Consider the following 17,887-nt stretch of genomic DNA (forward strand, 5'->3'; position numbering starts at 1 on the left):
AGGGCCACCGCTTCACGGACAGCCCGCCAGCAAGGTGAGGGGCAAAGAAGGGGACGCGCGCTCCAGGCCCAGCCGCGGCCAACCCACCCTGCAGGAGGCGGATCTGTCGCCGCAGTTGTTCTTTCTCCTCCATCTCGGGAGTCAGCGACGCTCGGCCAGGCCCCCTCGACGTCATCACTGCGCGACTGCTTCCTGCGGGCGGGGCTGGGACAACAAAGCTCGGAAAGCGCCGAGATTACCTCCCTCCCACCAGTGGCCAGCTGGCTGCAGAGCTGCGCTGTAGCCCCGGCAACGCCGGAGAGGGCGGGGCAGCGCGGAGAGAGCGGTGGATGGCGTCACGAGGGAGCGCCAGGAAGTGGTGGCTCCAAGAGCCGAGCGTGGTGTCCCGCCACTTCCGCGCCTCCTGCCCCCCAGTCTGGCTTGGAGCCGATCGCTGGGTGCTCTCTGGTGGGAGATAGTCTTGGTAAATGTTGCGTTGGACCCAGGAAGTTCTCTTGACGCGCTTGCTGCGGTCAGAAGGGAAGAAAACACTCGGGGATATGTTCAGCCCTCTGAAGACATGACTGGTTGGTGGATAGAAACGGGTGTTAAAACGTTTAAACCCTCGTGCGCCGGTGGGAACTTGAACGGTGGTGCCAGGGGGAGACTGTGGAGGCTCCTCAAAAAAGTAAATGTAAACCGCGCCTAGAGGCTGAAGCAAGAGAAGCTCAACTTTGACCCCAACCTGGGCAATTTAGCGAGACTTAATTTCAAAATAAGCAGGGAAGGCAGCTTGCGTGGCGCACACCCTGTAATCCAAGCACTCTGAGAGGCTGAGACAGGAGGATCTCAAGTTCTTGCACAGCCTCAACGAATTATCAAGAGCTGAGGATATGGCTCACTGCGGGAAGAAAATAAAGTAGAATTGCCGTGGGATCCAGCAATCCCACGTCTGAGTGTACACCCAAAAGAATGGAAAGCACCTACTCAAACAAGTTTGTGTACTTGATGGCAGCATTTTTGGCGATAACTAAGTGGAAGTGACCAGCCATACACAGACGAATGGATATGGCGCAGTATTGTTCAGATTTTAAAAGGATGAAATTCTGATATAGTGTGGATAAACGTTGAAAACTTTATGCTAAGTAAAATGAGCCAATCAAAAAGACGAATATTGAATGATTCCATGTGTATGAAATATCTAGACTAGTCAAGTTCTTAGAAAGTAGACTGTATAGACTATCGGGCTTAGGGAGGAAGTGGGAAACTTGCTTGAAGAGGACAAAGTTTCTGTTTAGATCATAATGAAAAAGTTTTGAGGGCCGGGGATTTAGCTCAGTGGTGCCACTGCCTGCCTCTCAAGTGCAAGGTCCTGAGTTCGATCCCCGGTACCAAATAAATAAAATGAACTTTTCATTAAAAAAAGAAAAAAGGTCTGAATGTGATTCTTGCACAACATTGTGATTGCAATTTAATGCCATTGAATTGTACACGTTACCTAAAATGACAATTTTAGGGCCAAAGATTGAGTTCAGTGATGCTGCCACCTGCCTCACAAGCACAAGGTCCTGAGTTCGGTCCCCAGTACCAAAAAAAAGGAAAAAAAAAAAAGTTCACTAAAATGACAATTTTATGTTGTATATATTTTACTATATTAAAAATTGGGTGGAGGTTTAGCCCAGTGGTGCCAGCACCTGCCTAGAAAGCACAAGGTCCTGAGTTTGATCCCTGGTTCTGCAAATAAATAAATAAAAATTGAGCAAAATGTGTTCACATATCTGCACAATAAGGAATGTTACCAAAAAAAAAAGAATGTTAGAGAAAATTTCTTTAGGCTGACAATACAATATGGAAATGCAGTTCTACAAGATGAAAGGGTGCAGGAAGCGGAAAATGTGTTAGTAAATGTAAGAAATAGAAACTTAAAATGGTCTCTTTATTTTTAAGTTTTTTGAGACAGGGTCTCACTGTGTAGTCAAGGCTGATCTTGAACTTGTGGCAGTCCTCCTGCCTCAGCCTTCCAAGTACTGGGATTGCAGGCATGCACCACCAAAAATGGTCCATTTTTAAGACAAAGTAGTAACTTTGAGTGGAAAATTAGTAGCAGTAATGGCCTGTAGAAGTGACCAAGCTTATGTATCCAAATGATCCCTAGGGCCGGGGATTTAGCCCAGTGATTCTGCTGCCTGCCTTGCAAGTTCAAGGACTTGAGTTTGATCCCCAGTACCAAAATAAAAGAAAACAAACGATCCCTGAGTAAATAGGACCTTGGGAAGATCACCTGAAAGCCTTTGTCAAGAAATATAGGTATGAGTGGGGAAGGGAGAAGAGAGGCATAAAATGGTCCATTTTCATAATAATATAGCTAAGGGTAAGTAAAAGCATAGTAACTGCAAGGTCACATAAAATCAGAAAGTCCCAGAGTAAAGAACAGATGATATGAGAAAATCCAAACTCAGATTTACAGGGGGGCAGGGAACTGCCTAATAAAGAGATAATAAAACTTGGGCAACACCCAGGAAAGGTTGTTCTTTCCATAGTAACTAGTCAGTGAAGATCTGGGAGAAGGGACATGCATGCTAGAGATAAACTGTTATCTGTCACCACCCGGGGTATGCCTGCTTGCATAGTGGACACCCAGCCTTGACAAACTGAAAGTAAAGCCTTGCTTTCACTGTTCTTCATGACTATGAGTCCATTCCTTAGATCTGGGCAAGTGAATGCATTTCTCAAAATTGGGGGCTCACATGGAATTTCTGTGGCTACATGGACTGGGTCCCAGTGGAAAAGGAGATTTGTCACACTCCATTTTTTGATAGCCTAATCTGCCTGGGTATTCTGTCTCCTTGTAGAAGTCATAGAAAACCCAAAATGGTTCTGAAGACAGTGAGACCAACACCAGGGAAAATAAAGCAGGCACTGCAGCAACCAGGCAATCTCATGCATGAGCAAAGGTAGAAAAACTGTACTGTATATTGTGTTGGTGGTTGGGGCATTTTTGGAGGTTGAGTGTACGTGACTAAGACCTGTCCTACACATGAAGTGAGTGTAGGGTCCTGATCTGCAATTTCTTTCTCCTGTGAGGGAAATGGCCAGACACAAAGTGGTTCCCAGGGCATACAAGAAACCTCCATTGTGGATGGGGAGTGTACATAAATTTAGTCACAGAGACCAACTGAGAATGTGAAATAAGAATTCTAGGCCTAAGCTGGGCATGGTGGTGCATGCCTTTAATCCCAGCACTCAGGAGGCTGAGGCAGGAGAATCACTGTGAGTTTGAGACCAGCCTGGCTTACCTAGTGAGTTCCAGGTCAGTCTCAACTACATAGTGAGACCCTATCTCAAAAAACAAAACAAAGCAAAACAAAGAAAAAGAATAAAGAAAAGCAAAGGATGATTATTGCTGTTTTGCTTGGCCAAAAGACCAAATTCACAACCTTCCATCTTTTGGCCCAAATTTGGATCTGATGAGGATTGGGTGTGCCAAGCCCTAATTATGCATGTTAATGAGAGACCCTCATCCTCATGAAAAGAAACAGATTATGCTCTCTGTTGTTTACCAGTATTGAAACCTATGTTCCTTCTTTGAGAGAGAGAGAGACTTTTGAAAATTCCTGGGACCAAGCTGGCATGGTGGTGTACACCTGTAACCCAGCACTTGGGAGGCTGAGGCAGGAGGATTAACATGAATTCAAGGCCTACCTGTGCTAATTGTGAATTCAAGGCCAGCCTGAACTACATAGCAAGACCCTGTCTCAAAAAATAAACAAATAGGGCTGGGAATTTAGCTCAGTGGTTCTACAGCCCTTGATCCCTGGTTCCAAAAACAAACAAAATCCAACCAAATAAAACCTGACCCTATGGGGAGGAGAGGAGGGGGTGAAGGGAGGGCAGGGACAAGGGGAAAAAATGAGAACCAAGACTTGTCATGTAGAGGTACAAGATCCCAACAATGAATGTAACTGTACTGTATCCCTAAAATGTACCAATAAACTCAATTAAAGCTGAAAAAAAAAAACTGACCCTTTACAGTGATCCTCAAAATAAGATTCAGGTGTAGCCGGGTGTGGTGGCGCACACCTGAAATCTGAGCACACGGGAGGCTGAAGCAGGAGGATCACTGTGAGTTCAAGACCAGCCTGGGATCCATAGTGAATTCCAGGTCAGTCTCAACTACATAGTGAGACCCTGTCTCAAAAAACAAAACAAAACAAACAAACAAAATTCAAGGTGTAAATAATTTAAAACAGGCCTTCATCACAACCCCCATTCTAGCCCTCCCATCCTGAAAAAAAACCATTCCACTTGTTTGTTTGCATAGACAAGGATGTAAAACTTTCCTACTCCTGACGCAAACTTGGGAAGGAAAAAGGCAACCCATTCCCTTCATCTCAATGCTTGACCCAGTGTCTATGGGCCTAAATGTGCAAGCAGAGGCTGCCACTGACTTACTAGTTGACGAAAACAAAAAAACTGACTTTTAGCAGGCCCTTAATAGTAAACTCTCAGATAAGAACTATATTAAATAAAAAAGCTAAAAACTAGTTAACAGACTCTCAAATACTAAAGCATAAAGCTATTCTGTTTAAAAAATAAAAATAAAAATAAACCATGATTTGAATCTAACAACAGATAGCTGTCTAAACCCAGCCAGCTTTTTATGGAAGGGCGAGGGGAACCTTGAGACCCCAAAAATAACTTCTTAGACATCATAAAACACCAACTAAGATCAGACCAAAACTAGCAGAAACTCCATGATGAGATCAGATTATTCATGGATGGGTCTTTCCAAATAATTCTTAAAAAGCAAGTTTATGCTATAATTTTTAAAAAGAATCATTATGTAAGGGAAGTAGATTATGCAAGGGCTGTTCCACTCAAATTATAAATAGTGCTCTCTCAATCAGGCCTTAAAGTTTTTTAAAGGCCAAAAAGACAATTATATATACTGAGTCTAAATACGTTTAGGGGTACACACTCAAAAAAATATAAACAGCAAGGCCTTATAAATAACAAAGGGAACAAATACATGTAAAGTTACTTAGACAAGTGCTAACCAATCTCCTACCTCCAGAAAAGGTGGATATAGTTCATATAAGTGACTGTCAGAAAGGAAAGTCCACAAAGCCATAAAGAACAGGCTCAGAGGTGAGGCCGCTGAGTAAGCCTCCCTAAAAAAAAGATAAAGTATTAACTTTAATCCTGGACATACCTAAGATAACATTAAGGCCCTAGTTCACTAAAAATAATATTAAATAAAGAAATAATATCAGCCGGGTGTGGTGGCTCATGGCTGTAATCCCAGCACTTGGGAGGCTGAGGCAGGAGGATCGCTGTGAGTTCGAGACCAGCCTGGACTACATAGTGAGTTCCAGGTTAGTCTCAACTACATAGTGAGACCCTGTCTCAAAAAAACAAAAAGAAAAGAAATAATATGGGGCCACTCAAACTAAAAACCAAAGATAAACATTACCTAAGGATAGGAAAATGATAAGCCTGCTATATCCGGCAGGAGGGGTCTTTGGGGGCAGGACTAAGGAATCCCCATAATAACCCTCTGCCTCACTTTGGGTCCTTGCCCTCACTCCAGTGAAGAAGAAAGAAGTGGGGCTCTCATCAGGGAAAATGAGGGCATCAAGACTAATATGGTGCATGGGGGAAAGAAAAGAAGGAAAAGAAAAAATATAAGAAAAGGAAAAAATGGAAATGAAGTCTTTGTAAATAGGGGAGGTTGGAGGAAGTGAAGGGAGGGCAGGGGTATGGGAAAAAAATGTAAAGGTACAAGATCCCAATGGTGAATTTACTGTATACCTAAAATGTACCAATAAAATTAATGAGAAAAAAAAGACTAATATGGTACTAAGCCAAATTTTATGTCAAGTATGACAAATATAGCTAAAGCAGAAGACCTGTCTTAGCAGCAGAGTAATGCTACAAGATAGGGGGCATCCTGCTATGGGTGCCCAGTGAGTTTGAACTGTACTTCATATGTATAGGGGTAAACAGGTTTCTAAAAATAACTGTTTCACCGACTGATATGGTCTAGGCTAAGCAGGATTTTACCCTTTGTTTCTGGGAAGGGGCAAGGTCAGTATACAGTAAGTATGAGTAACACTATCATAAGGATACAGCCGGGTACATTTTCTTAAGGCACATGGTACAGAATAAGAATGTGATGATTTTACAATGTTAGTCATCTGGGTTCTGCCCTGTTTCTGTTCCCATCTAATGCCTAGAAGCCCATGAGAAAAAAAATTAATGTTTGCTGCATGTGGTGGTACACACCTGTAATCTTGGCACTTGGGAGGCTGGGACAGGAGGATCAGTGCAAGTTTGAGGCCAACCTGGGCGACATAATGAGTTCAAGTCAAGCCTGAACTACATAGTGAGATCCTGTCTTAATAAATAAATAAATACACACTATTTAAAAAGACCTCCTAGGGCCGGGGATTTAGCTCAAGGACACAAGTTCCATCCCCGGTACCAAAAAATAAATAAATAAAATAAAAAGACCTCCTAGACTGAGGCCATTTCAGAGTATTCATGTAGACTTTACAAAGACGCCCAAGGTAAAAAGACTAAAGTATTTACTACCATCTATTGATCATCTTTCTGGAGGCCTTCCCTTTCCTGACTCACACTGTAATGTAGCCAAAATAATTCTAAAACAAATGATACCTGGATTTGGCCTAATAAATAACATTAATTCAAACAATGACAGTCACTTCACCTCAAAGATGTTACAAGAAATTATAAAAAGTTTAAACATCAGTTGGTACTATCATACTCCATGAGATACCCCCCTTCTAGAAGGATAAAAAAGATAAACCAGCCAGGCGTGGTGGCACATGACTGCAACCCCAGCATTCAGGAGGCTGAGGCAGGAGGATCACTGTGAGTTCAAGACCAGCGTGGGCTACATAGTGAGTTCCAGGTTAATTTCAACAACATAGTGAGACCCTGTCTCAAAAAAACAAACAAACAAAAAAAGATAAACCAAACTCTAAAAGAACATATCACTAAGTTAATCTTAAAAACCAAACTGCCATGGACTAAATACCTCCCAAGAACACTCCTTAAAATAAAAACTGCCCTCTACCAAATGTGACTGTCCTCATTTGAGCTACTATATGGATTTCCATACTTAGGTAGGTCTACAGACCTCCCTACTATAAAAACCAAAGATTAGTTTCTAAAAAGTTATAGCATACACTGGCCATATCCTCTACCTTGTCATCCCTCAGGTTAAAAATTATTTCACATATACCACCTCTTGCATTCACAGTTCACTTTAAGGCCAATGACACTGATATAAAAAAAAATCTAAAAAGATCAGGCATGGTGGCACATGCCTGTAATCCCAGCACTCAGGAGGCTGAGGCAGAAGGATCACTGCATATGTGAGGCAAGCTTGAGCTACATAGTGAGTTTAAGGCCAAGTCTGAAGTACATATCAAGACAATGTCTCAAAAAAACCAAAAGAAAAAGAAAACAAGTAAACAAACCCAGGTGATATTCCAAGTGTATACATAAGGAACAGATATCATACACACAAAAGAGACGCTTTAGAAGAACTGGCCCTTAATCCCTATTTCAACCTTAAACTCAGTCAGGGCTACCCCAACCCCAAATCCTAACGAGCACTTGGGGTCATCCAATAACAACCCTAAAAATATAAAAATAATAAAACTTTAAAATTTAAAGCAGGGGGCCGGGGATGTAGCTCAGCAGTGCCATGCCTGCCTGGCAAGCACAAAGTCCTGAGTTCAATCCCCAGTACCAGGAAAAAAAAGTTTAAACTTTAAAAATAAAAACTAAATATAAAGATACAAAATTCTGGTTAAATCAGTAAATTTACAATACAAGCCCTTAGTAAAAACAATTGCTATACACTTGTGGCTCGACACTCACAGGGACAGGTGGTTCCATTTCCCCTCAGATGGGACACTGACCTTCGAAGGATGCATTGCATATTGGTTTCTACCAAAACCAAAATACAGGGGGAAACAAAATTAGACCTATGAGAACTCGTTACTACTCTCCCCTCACCCCACTACAAAGGTCAGATGCAAAAATGGTCCCTTCCTTCTCAATAAAAAATATAAATCACTGCTCTTGCATACCTGTGGAAGAATTTGACTTATCACAACATCTTAAATGTTACTGGTGAGCCAAACAGTAAAAAACTACTCAGCCTTCCATGTACCTCAGGCCTGTAAAAAGAGAGCCTGCTTGATAGATTACAGTTTAATTGGACAGGGACTTGTGTCTCACTTCAATTGACTAGCTTCTTCACCCTGACATTTCATAAGGGCTCTAATCCAGGAAGGCCATAAAAATAAAATGTTGGTAATGGGGTCCTTTAACTCAAATATATATTGATACACTAAAAGTCCCCTAATAAGTTCAAGACTAAAAATCAAGGGCCTGCCTCGCAAGCACAAGGTCCCGAGTTCAATCCCTGATAACAAAAAAAGAAAAGAAAATTAAAAATCAAATAACAGGAGAGTTTAGAGCTAGGCATGGTGGTGCACACCTGTAATCTCAGCACTCAGGAGCCTGAGGCGCTGTGAGTTCAGGGCCAGCATGAACTACAAAGGGAGACCCTGCCTCAAAAAAACAAACAAAACCACAGAGTTTAGATCACCCTTTTGATGGTCCACAACTAACGAAATATAAATTAAATTAATATATAATAATCAACTATAATTCATCAACTATACCAAAAATGCCCTACCAAAAAACCCAACTAGATACCATCAGTCAGATAGCATAAAAAAGTGACATTACACTAGATATAATACTACCCAAAAAAATGTCTATTTACTGCTGGGTAAAAAGTGTACCTATAGGGCCAAGGATTTAGCTCAGTGGTTCCTGCTTCTGCCGCCTGCCTTGCAAGCATAAGGTCTCAATTTCAACTCCCGGTACAAAAAAAAAAGTACCTTTATTCCCAATAATACTGATAAAACTATTACAAAAGCCTTACAGAAATTAATGACCTTGGCCAATAAACTAACCAAAAAAAAAATGCTAAAATTGATGTACTGTTTACCAGGCAAATACAAGAGTGGTTTTAAAAAAAAATTATTGGCTGGGGATTTAGCTCAGTGTTTCGGGCGCCTCCCTCGCAAGTGCAAGGACCTGAGTTTGATCCCCGGTACCAAAAAAAAATTTTTTTTTCTTAAATAGCCTCAGTCCTCACCTCTTTCATAATCATACCAAGAGTCTTCAGAGCAGTACTACCTCATCCTCCAGGCAAGAATGTTAACCCAAAAACTAATTAAAACAACAATAAATAGCCAGATGTGTGAATTCAAGGTCAGCCTGAACTAAATAGCAAGGCCCTGTCTCAAAAAACTGAGGGAAAAAAAGCCCTAACATACCAACAAAATAATTCATTACTGTTAGAGGTCAAACTAAACTCAACCTCTTACGACAAAAAAAAAAAAAAAAAAAAAAAAAAAAAAAAAAAAACACCCCCTAAAAAAAAAAAAAAAAAAAAAAAAAAAAAAAAAAGACAAATCCTAATACAATTTAAAAACAAAAAAATAGGTAAAATAGAAATAAAATTTAAAAATTGCAAAAAAATTGTAAGGAATAGAAACTTAAACTGATCCATTCTCAGTAGTTAACTCTGAGTGAAAAAATTACTAGCAGTTAAAATTATCTAACAGCTTGCAGACAGGACAAAGCTCAAACATCTGAAATATTCTTTTTTTTTCATCTGAAACATTCTTAAGCAAGCAGGACCTTAAGAAGAAATAAACTAATAAGAAAGCCTTTGTTGAGAAATGTAAGCGTGAGTGGGGAACAAGATGAGAGGCATAAAATGGTCTATTTTCCTGATAAGATAGCTAAGGCAAAGTAAAAACCTATTAACTGCAAGGTCACATAAAATCTAAACAGGAACATCTTCTTTTCAGAGTCTCAAAGTAAAAGACAGACAATGTTATAAAAAAATCCAAACTCAAATTGGGAGGGGGATTGGGGAACTGCCTCATAAACAATAATAAAACTTAGATACATCCGAAACAAGCTGCTGCCCCATAGTACTCAACCAATTAAAAAAAAACTAAAAAAAAAAAAAAGACCTATAAACTAAAGGTGAATTACTCACTATAACTGCCACAGGTGTGTCTGCTCACATTACAATCACTCAACCTTATAAAATTGATAAGAAAGCCTCACTTTCACTGTTCTTCATGCCTCTAACTTCATTCCTTGGGTCTGATGAGGAAACATGTCTCACAGTAAATATGAAATTTTTCTCATTTCTTATTTTCTCAAAAGTACAAGTAAATAGCTGCAACAAATAATAAAAATATATGATGGAGTAAAATGTATGAGCAAAGGATTCAGCAACATTGTGCTTCTTAGCAGCATCTGCCCAAGCCAGGACCTCAACGCCTCAGGCGGGTTTGCTAGGACACAGAAGGGTAGAGCAGTACCTGTGGCCTCCCAGATATGGCCTGTGCGTAGTTCATCCTGTCTTCATCATGGAGACTGCACCAAGCCAGTGCCCAGCAAGGTAGGGCTTCCACTCTCTAGGGACAGCACTGTAGATGAGATCCTTGCTTGCTGTTTCCTAACAGGAGGCTAGTTCTGCCTAGTAGCTTATCCTAAGATGAAACTCAGCTCCATCTGACATGCAAAATAATACAAGCTCTGTAGACAACATTGGAGAGAGGTCTGGCTGTACCTTGTCCCCGCTGTGACCAGCTGTGGTATAGGGGACGCTCACAAGAGCCCTACATCAGAATGGCCTAATTTATAACCTAGTGCAGGCTGAGATTAAGGACAACTCTGTGCAGCAGGTTGGCCCATGGCCCCTAGCACCAGCCCAGAGTGACCTAGGACAAAAGGGCACTGAGGAGCCTGTGACCAGTTTGACCACTGCTGCAGAGCGCCACATTTTAAAAATATACATGTTGAGCCACGCGTGGTGGTGCATAAGTGTAATCCCAACACTCGGGCGGCTGAGGCAGGAGGATCACTGTGAGTTCAAGACCAGCCTGGGCTACACAGTGAGTTCCAGAGCAGTATGAACTACATAGTGAGACCCTGTCTCAAAAAACCAAAAATAAATAAATAAATAAAAATATACATGTTTATAGAGGTACAATTCACACAGCATACAGTCATCCACTTTAAGTATACAATTCTGTGAGGTCTAGCATATTCAGAGGTGTGTGACCATCACTAAGATCAATTTTAGAGCATTTTAAATCAAATTTAGAACATTTTCATCATCCCAAAAAGAATCTCATACTTATTAGCAGTCACTCCTTTCTCCCCTTCTGCAAGACCTTGACAACCACTAATGGATCCACCTCTTCTGGACCTATAGTTCTTTGATTTGTTTTGTGTTTTGAGACAAGGGCTCACTAAGTGGTTCAGGATGGCCTTGAACTCACTATGTATCACAGGCTGGTCTTGAACTTGCAGCAATCTCCTGTATCAGTTTCCCAAATTCTGGGATTATAGGCATGCACCATCACACCTGGCTCCCTTCTGGACATTTCACATATGGATTCAGTGATGTGGTCTTTTGTGCCTGGCTTCTTTTACTCTCCATAATGTTTTCAAGATAATCCACAACATACAATGTGTCAGCAATTCATTCTTTTTAATTGCTAAACAATATTCCCTTGCCTTGTGACAGCAAGTCTTAGTTTCTTGTCTCTCAATGCCGAGACAAAATACCCAACACCCAGGGCCTGGGATATAACTCAGTGGTTCCACTGCCTGGCCCAAGTTTGATCCCCGTACCAAAACAAAACAAAAAAACGCCTGATACCCAAATTCAAAAGAGGAAAGGCTTATTTAGCTCACAGTTTATAGAGGTTTCAGTCCATAATCAGGTGGCTCCAAAGCAGGGTGTATGGCAAACAGGAATGACAGAAGAGAAACAATTCGTGGCACATACAAAGTGGCAAAAGCAACAAGGGGCTTTAACAGCTTCTTTTTCTCCCTTTTATGCTCTCTCTAGGCTACCAGGATTTAGGGTGGTGCCAAATCAATTAGTAGACTGAATTAATAATCACGAACTCTTAATCCCAGTGTCATACACTCCAGATTCAGTCATCTCTGAAAAAGCCCCACCTATAACCCCATGAGTCTTTGGGAGGACATCTACACCATAACAGAGGAGTAGTACAGTGGTAGATTGCTTGCCTGGCATGAGGCCTGGGCTGTATATCCACAATTGTGGGGGGAAATATCCATAGTATGAATTTACCATTTTTCTTAGCCACCCATGAGTTGATGGACATTTTGGTTATTTCCCCTTTTTAACTATCATGAACAATGCTGCTACGAACATTGGTGTACATATATCTGTTTGTCCTCTTGCTTTCAGTTTTGGGGGAGTATCTACCTAAGAGTGAAATCCCTGGGTGGCACAGTAAATTACCTGCTTGAGGGCCGGGGATTTAGCTCAGTGGTTCTATTTCCTGCGTTGTAGGCACAAGGACGAGTTTGATCCCCAGTACCATAAATAAATAAAATTACCTGCTTGAGGAACTGCTGGATTAATGCCAAAGCAGCTCTGCCTTTTCAAATTCTCCCCTATGATGCACAGTAGTTTCCATTTCTCCACTTTTTTGCTAAATACCGGCCCTCTATTTCTCCACTTCTTTCCACCACTTGTTACTTCTTTTGTATGAGAGTCAGACCAGTGGGTGTGATTCTGTCTCATGGTTTTGATTTGAATTTCTCCGTGCCTGGCGATGTTGAGCATCTTTTCACGTGCTCGCAGGCAGTTTATACATTTTGTGCGTCTTTGGAGGTTATGAAGCTTTCGGACTGAGGTCAGGGCGCGGCCAAGTCTTCCCGGAAGACTGCGGCTTCCTGCTGACCAGGGGAGGAGGGGACGGGGGAGGCTCCAAATTAGTTCCGGGAGGGCTCCCTGGACTAGCCACGGCTTCAGGCAGCAGTTTCACTTTTGGGTCCGGGCATTCCTGGCTGAGCGCGCGCTCTTCCTCGTAGGCACCTGGCCTGAGCAGGCCTTGAGACCCCTTTTGCAGCGCTGCCTCACTTCCTTCTTCTCCTGGACCTCTGGCACTGGCACCGACACCAGCGGCAATCACGGTGAGCGGCTCCTGCCTAGTCCCATCGTCCCCTCCTCCCTACTCCCAGTTGGAAGACCCGAAACCCCAGACTGGGAGGGAACGCCCCAGATTCTGGGAGGGCCGCCCACTGGCCCGCATAGCGGCTGACAGGCTGGATTTGGGCTTGACCCTGAAGTTGAGCCCTAGAGGCACCCAGGCCTCCTGTGGGTCCAGAGGCTCAGGCTCCCTCGGGGCGTGGCTGCTGCTCCACTTACTCAGGGCCCTGTTGTCTGATGCCGGTTGGATTTGTCCCTGGCTTGTGAGGTCTAAGCTCTACTGGTGGGGCCTGGATAGGGAAGCCAGTCTGTTGTGGTGCACCCCAGTGAGTTTCCTGCAGGCGTCTACCGCCGCTGCAGCACAAGATTCTGCAGCAGCTTCCGAGTCGCAGAGAGGACGTGTTTGTGGTGACAGAGGTGCTTCAGACAAAGGAGGAGGTGGAGGTCACAGTATGCACAGGAAGGAGGGCTCAGGCCAGGGTGCTCTGCCTGGAATCAAGGTGGTTCATGGAGTTGTGGGCCCAGGAGGGCCTAGAGGACACTGACTGCCCACCATAGATGCCCCAACACTGTTGGGCTGACAAGGTATGTAGCCCTCAGATGTGAAGGGCTAAGGGCTGCCTCCAACACTGGCAGACAACTTTGGTGTGGATGGCCCAAATCCTGCTGAGGACTGTGAGGGATGTCCCAGCCTGGAGTGTTCTGCCCTAGGCAGACAATGGGTCAGGTACAGAGGGTACAATGTTTCTATGTTGGGTAGTAGTTGGGGACTGGAGCTTTTTGCCAGCCAGAATATGTCTCAGTACTTTCTGGGTAGGGACATGTATTGGTCAGCTTTCCCATCACTGGACAAAATACCTGACACCTGAAATTTAAAGGAGTGAAACTATTTTGCTCATAGTTTCAGTCCATGATTGGCTGGCTCCAAGGCAGAGACCTCAGGACAAAGGGGAAGAGCAAAGCTGCTTAGTTCATAGAGACCAGGAAGCAGAGCAGGGAAAAAAGGGGAGACAAAGGAAATAGGGACCACTTTACCCTAAGGCCACACCTCCACGACCCACCCAGACACACCTATAAGTGTGTTTCACCAATCCCCAGGGCAGATCCCAACTAATAAGTCAAGTTGCCACTCCCAGCTAACAGCCACAAGCCACTTTGGAAGGACCAAAATCCCCTGCATTGGAGGCTTCCAAGCACTGACTGACCCATCTGTCCTCAAGAGAATGTCTTCGGCCTTTGAGAGTGTGGTCCGGAGTGTAGTCCGTGAGCTGGACCCTAGGAGGGAGCTCATCCTAGTGGACAGCCTTCAGAACTCTACCAGCTTCCGGCCCTATTACCTGCTGAGAAGGAAGCCCTCAAGCTCACGGTTCTGGAAACCCCGTTACTCATGTGTCAACTTATCAATCAAAGACATCCTGGAGCCTGATGCCCCAGAACCAGGTAGCCAAACTCATACTGAGACAGAGCTCCCGCTGGGCCAGGTAGAAGGAAGTGGGCTATGTCCTCTACCCTGAAAATGGGACAAGGCCATAGCCAGTGGGACAGGGCCTTAAGTCTAGTCTTACTTCAGATTTGGAACATGGTAGCACCTTCCACTTCAATGATACCATCGACGGGAAGGTACAGGGCAACATGGAAGTGGCAGTCCCAGGACAGTGGAAGATCTCGGGTGGGGCAGCAGTGTCTGGCAGCTCCAGCACCTCAATGAATGTGCGCACCCTAAGTGTGGACCCGAACACCTGGGATCGTATGCAGCAGGAGAGGTAAGCCCCAGAGGGGACAAGGGCCCTCTGAACCAGAGGAGCTGTATTCTTGAGAAGGCCACAGGGTCATGAGCACCAAGCACCAAATCGGGAAGTGCCTCTTCACCAAGTAAGGAAGTCCCAGAGGCCAGGGAGTGCTGTGGCTGATGTCAGAGAAGAATATATGGGCTGGTTGCCAGTACTGATCCTGAGGCTGGGGTGTGTGGGCAGAGCCTGGGGCTTGGGGGTGGATTAAGCCACAGGCTGCTGTGAGAAGGAAGTGGCAGGGAGATGTCATGATGGAGAGTAGAGTGTGGATGGCACTTCCAGGAGTCTCCTTGCTGGACCTCTTCCCACCCCCTCATATCCACTGAGACACTGTCAGGAGTGCTCAGGGAATATACCCATGCCTAGTATCTGCAGACTCCTGGATGGCCTCCCTGCTTGACCCTTCTGATGGGGCCTGGAGAGGGAAGTCAGTCTGTTGTGGGTGCAGCCCAGTGAGTTTCCTACAGGCGCCTGCGACAGCCGGAACACAAAATTCTGCAACAGCTTCGGAGTCGCAGAGATGACGTGTTTGTGGTGACAAAGGTGCTGCAGACACAGGAGAAGGTGGAGGTCACCCGTATGCGCAAGCAGGAGGGCGCAGGCCATTGTGTTCTGCCTGGAGCCATGTGCTTGAAGGTGTGTGGCCAGCCCTGGAACCTGCCTGACCCCATGTGGGAATATGGCAGCAGCAGAAGTGGGAGAGGCTAGGGGAGCATCCCAAGGCTCAGGCAGCTGCAGGGCTGGGCCCTACCAAGACCCTTCCAGGAGGAGCTCACATCTCCACACTTGCCCAGTGAGCCAGTTGCCCAAAGGCTGTGTTGGCCACCACCAATGGCAAGGCTGTCACCAGCACCCAATCCATACCCATACCTATAACCCTGTACCCAGAACACAGCCCTCAACCTATATCCATTTCTCAGGGTGATGGCGAGGGCCACTTGAGGAGGGAGAATAAAGTCACCATCCCTGCAGGCAGTATCCTCGCGTTCCAGGTGGCCCAGCTGGTCATTCGCTCTGACTGGGGTGAGCAGGGCACTGGGTGTATCTCTGGGACCCCAGCTCTGTGGCAGAGACAGGAGGCCTGAGAAGGGAATGTTGTGGGCATCTGCTGCATAGCTGTTCAGTCAGGGGGCCAAGCACCCTGGGCTGTGGTGTATAGGTGACTGGGCCGGGTTTCACTTGGCTGGGGAGCCCCTTGGGTGGAGGCAGCCTAGTGACCTGCCTCTCCCTATGTGGTCCCACCTGCTGCCAGACATCTTTCCCTTCCCGGATGAGAAGCGGAGGACCTTCTTACCATCCCCTACCGGTGAGGCCTGAGGATCTCTAGCCCATCCTGTCCAGTGAGAAAAGCTTGTTCCTTCTACCACGGAGGTCTTCCATGCTCAGGGAGCAGCATGGCTGGGTAGCCTCCTGAGAGGGTGGGCACCACACACAAAGTGTGGTAGTCAAATGATGGTGGACATGCTTGGCCTCCTACCTGTCCCGGGCTACCAATTTTGGGGGTGAGGTGGAACAGGAGGGCCCAGGGAAGTCTCTTCTTTGGCTCAGGGACCCTCCTCCCTGCCCATCTCACATCCTTCCTAGACAGCCAGCCGCAGAATACCTTCAGCCTCTCCTCAGTATTGAGGGCCATCAGAGATTCCCTCAAGCTCCTGACAGGTCAGTGCCCCTTGACCACTGCTGGGACCCCCATGGGCCTTCCTCCATGAGTCTGTCTTTCCTGACCATGGCTGTCCATCCAGATGGGATATCTGAGGAGTCAGTGGTCACAGAAGAATTCCAGGTCCTGCGGACAGAAGTGGAGGCTGGCTTTGCAGCTCTGAAGAAGATGGCAAGGGACCTGAGGCAGCAGCTGCTGCTGAACCTGAGGAAGGTCCTGTGTGACCCACCAGCCCTACAGGATTTAGAAGTCTTGGTAAGTGGGGGTACAGGGGGCAGGGGAACATGGTTTGCCCCAAGCAGCTCGGGCTCACCACCCCCTCTATCCCAGCTGGCACAGGGCCTGTGTGGTGCCAAACAGGTGAAGCCTCTGCAAGGTCCAGCAGGTAACATCCTTGAATGCCTGGTGCTCCCCTCCCGGGTCCTGGTGCCTACACTCGCTGCTCCTGTCTTTTACCTGCTGGGGGCCCTGACCGGTGAGTTGCACCTGGAATGGATAGATATATATAGCACAAGAGGAAGGACTGGGTTCCCTGCTGGGACTTCCAGAACACCCTCTCAGCCCAAATCTCTCCCCAGCACTGAGTGAAACCCAGCAACAGCTGCTGGCTCAGCTGCTGGACAAAGGGGACCTTTCAACACTACTCGAGCTGGTGAGAAGGCACAATGTGGAGGATGGAATGGGGCCCTGGGTGCATCTGAAAAGGGTGGTATGGACAAGGGTTTCACGCCCAGGGGCTCACAACTAATGCTCCCATGTCCACAACCTCATATACCCTGTCCTGACAGGTGGAACACCTCCTGGAGCAGAGCATCCCGTGGCAAGAACAGAGTGACGTGTCCCTACCCCCCAAGCTCCTTGCAAGTAACTGGGGAGAGGAGGCACCAGCCTGGGCCTTGCTGGAGAAATGTGGCCTAGAGCTGCAGGTGGGCGCCCCCCAGATACACTGGGAGCCACAAGCCCAGGGCCCCACCTGTGCACTCTATGCCTCCCTGGCACTGCTGTCAGGATTGAGCTGAGAATCCTGCTAGCCTGTGCCCACCCTCTAGCAGCCCCGGGAAGGCCAAGAGTTCAACTCAACCACAGGGCCTGTTCACCATGACACCCTGGAGCTGAAGAAACTCAATAAATATGATGTATGTGTGCTTGCTTTGACAGCACATATAATAAGTGTGATGTAGAGTGGAAATTGATCACTGAGTTTTTGAAGGACCACGGATCAGGGTAGGGTGGGTATGGTGGGGACTGTGTCCATGCAAGACTGGGAGGGACATGGGGGCCAAGAATAGGCATCTCCCCCGTCTTTCTCCATGAGGCTGAGGAGAGCCTACCCTTGGATGTTCCCATGCC

General features: G+C 45.7%; 2 protein-coding genes across 9 annotated transcripts in view; one reads left to right on the top strand and one right to left on the bottom strand.

The window, feature by feature from the left end:
- Zc3h3 (zinc finger CCCH-type containing 3) overlaps positions 1-185 on the bottom strand; it is an 89,290-nt gene extending 89,105 nt beyond the window's left edge. The window contains exon 1 of one of the 2 annotated variants that reach the window (XM_010639255.3): positions 88-185. In XM_010639255.3, the coding sequence (XP_010637557.1) occupies positions 88-175 (88 nt within the window). In that variant the 5' untranslated portion in view covers positions 176-185. The remainder of the gene's footprint in view (positions 1-87) is intronic. The other variant, XM_010639256.3, reaches the window with a different exon arrangement.
- A 12,443-nt stretch (positions 186-12,628) lies between these two features.
- On the top strand, positions 12,629-17,684 carry Gsdmd (gasdermin D). 7 transcript variants are annotated; one of them, XM_010639263.3, is made up of 11 exons: positions 12,629-13,071; positions 14,308-14,527; positions 14,658-14,850; positions 15,345-15,513; positions 15,798-15,900; positions 16,130-16,183; positions 16,462-16,536; positions 16,620-16,792; positions 16,868-17,012; positions 17,116-17,189; positions 17,326-17,684. In XM_010639263.3, the coding sequence occupies exons 2-11, from the start codon at positions 14,311-14,313 to the stop codon at positions 17,554-17,556; spliced, it is 1,434 nt and encodes a 477-aa protein (XP_010637565.1). In that variant the 5' UTR covers positions 12,629-13,071; positions 14,308-14,310; the 3' UTR covers positions 17,557-17,684. The 7 variants fall into 7 exon arrangements, with proteins under 7 accessions (XP_010637565.1, XP_010637563.1, XP_010637559.1 ...); XM_010639261.2 differs by having other exon boundaries at positions 12,631-13,672; positions 14,211-14,527; XM_010639257.2 differs by having other exon boundaries at positions 12,631-13,672; positions 14,224-14,527.
- Positions 17,685-17,887: the final 203 nt, after the last annotated feature.

This window comes from Fukomys damarensis, unplaced genomic scaffold, assembly GCF_012274545.1.
Source record: "Fukomys damarensis isolate Sample0158 unplaced genomic scaffold, DMR_v1.0_HiC HiC_scaffold_5, whole genome shotgun sequence".
Taxonomy (NCBI): Eukaryota; Metazoa; Chordata; class Mammalia; order Rodentia; family Bathyergidae; genus Fukomys; species Fukomys damarensis.

Bases quoted from the DNA above. Each gene is read 5' to 3' on its own strand.
- Gsdmd (XM_010639257.2), top strand. From the start codon at position 13,646: ATGCCCCAACACTGTTGGGCTGACAAG. The intron at 14,528-14,657 runs GTAGCCAAACTC...GTCTTACTTCAG, and splicing joins GCCTGATGCCCCAGAACCAG to ATTTGGAACATGGTAGCACC. The intron at 17,013-17,115 runs GTGAGTTGCACC...ATCTCTCCCCAG, and splicing joins CCTGCTGGGGGCCCTGACCG to CACTGAGTGAAACCCAGCAA.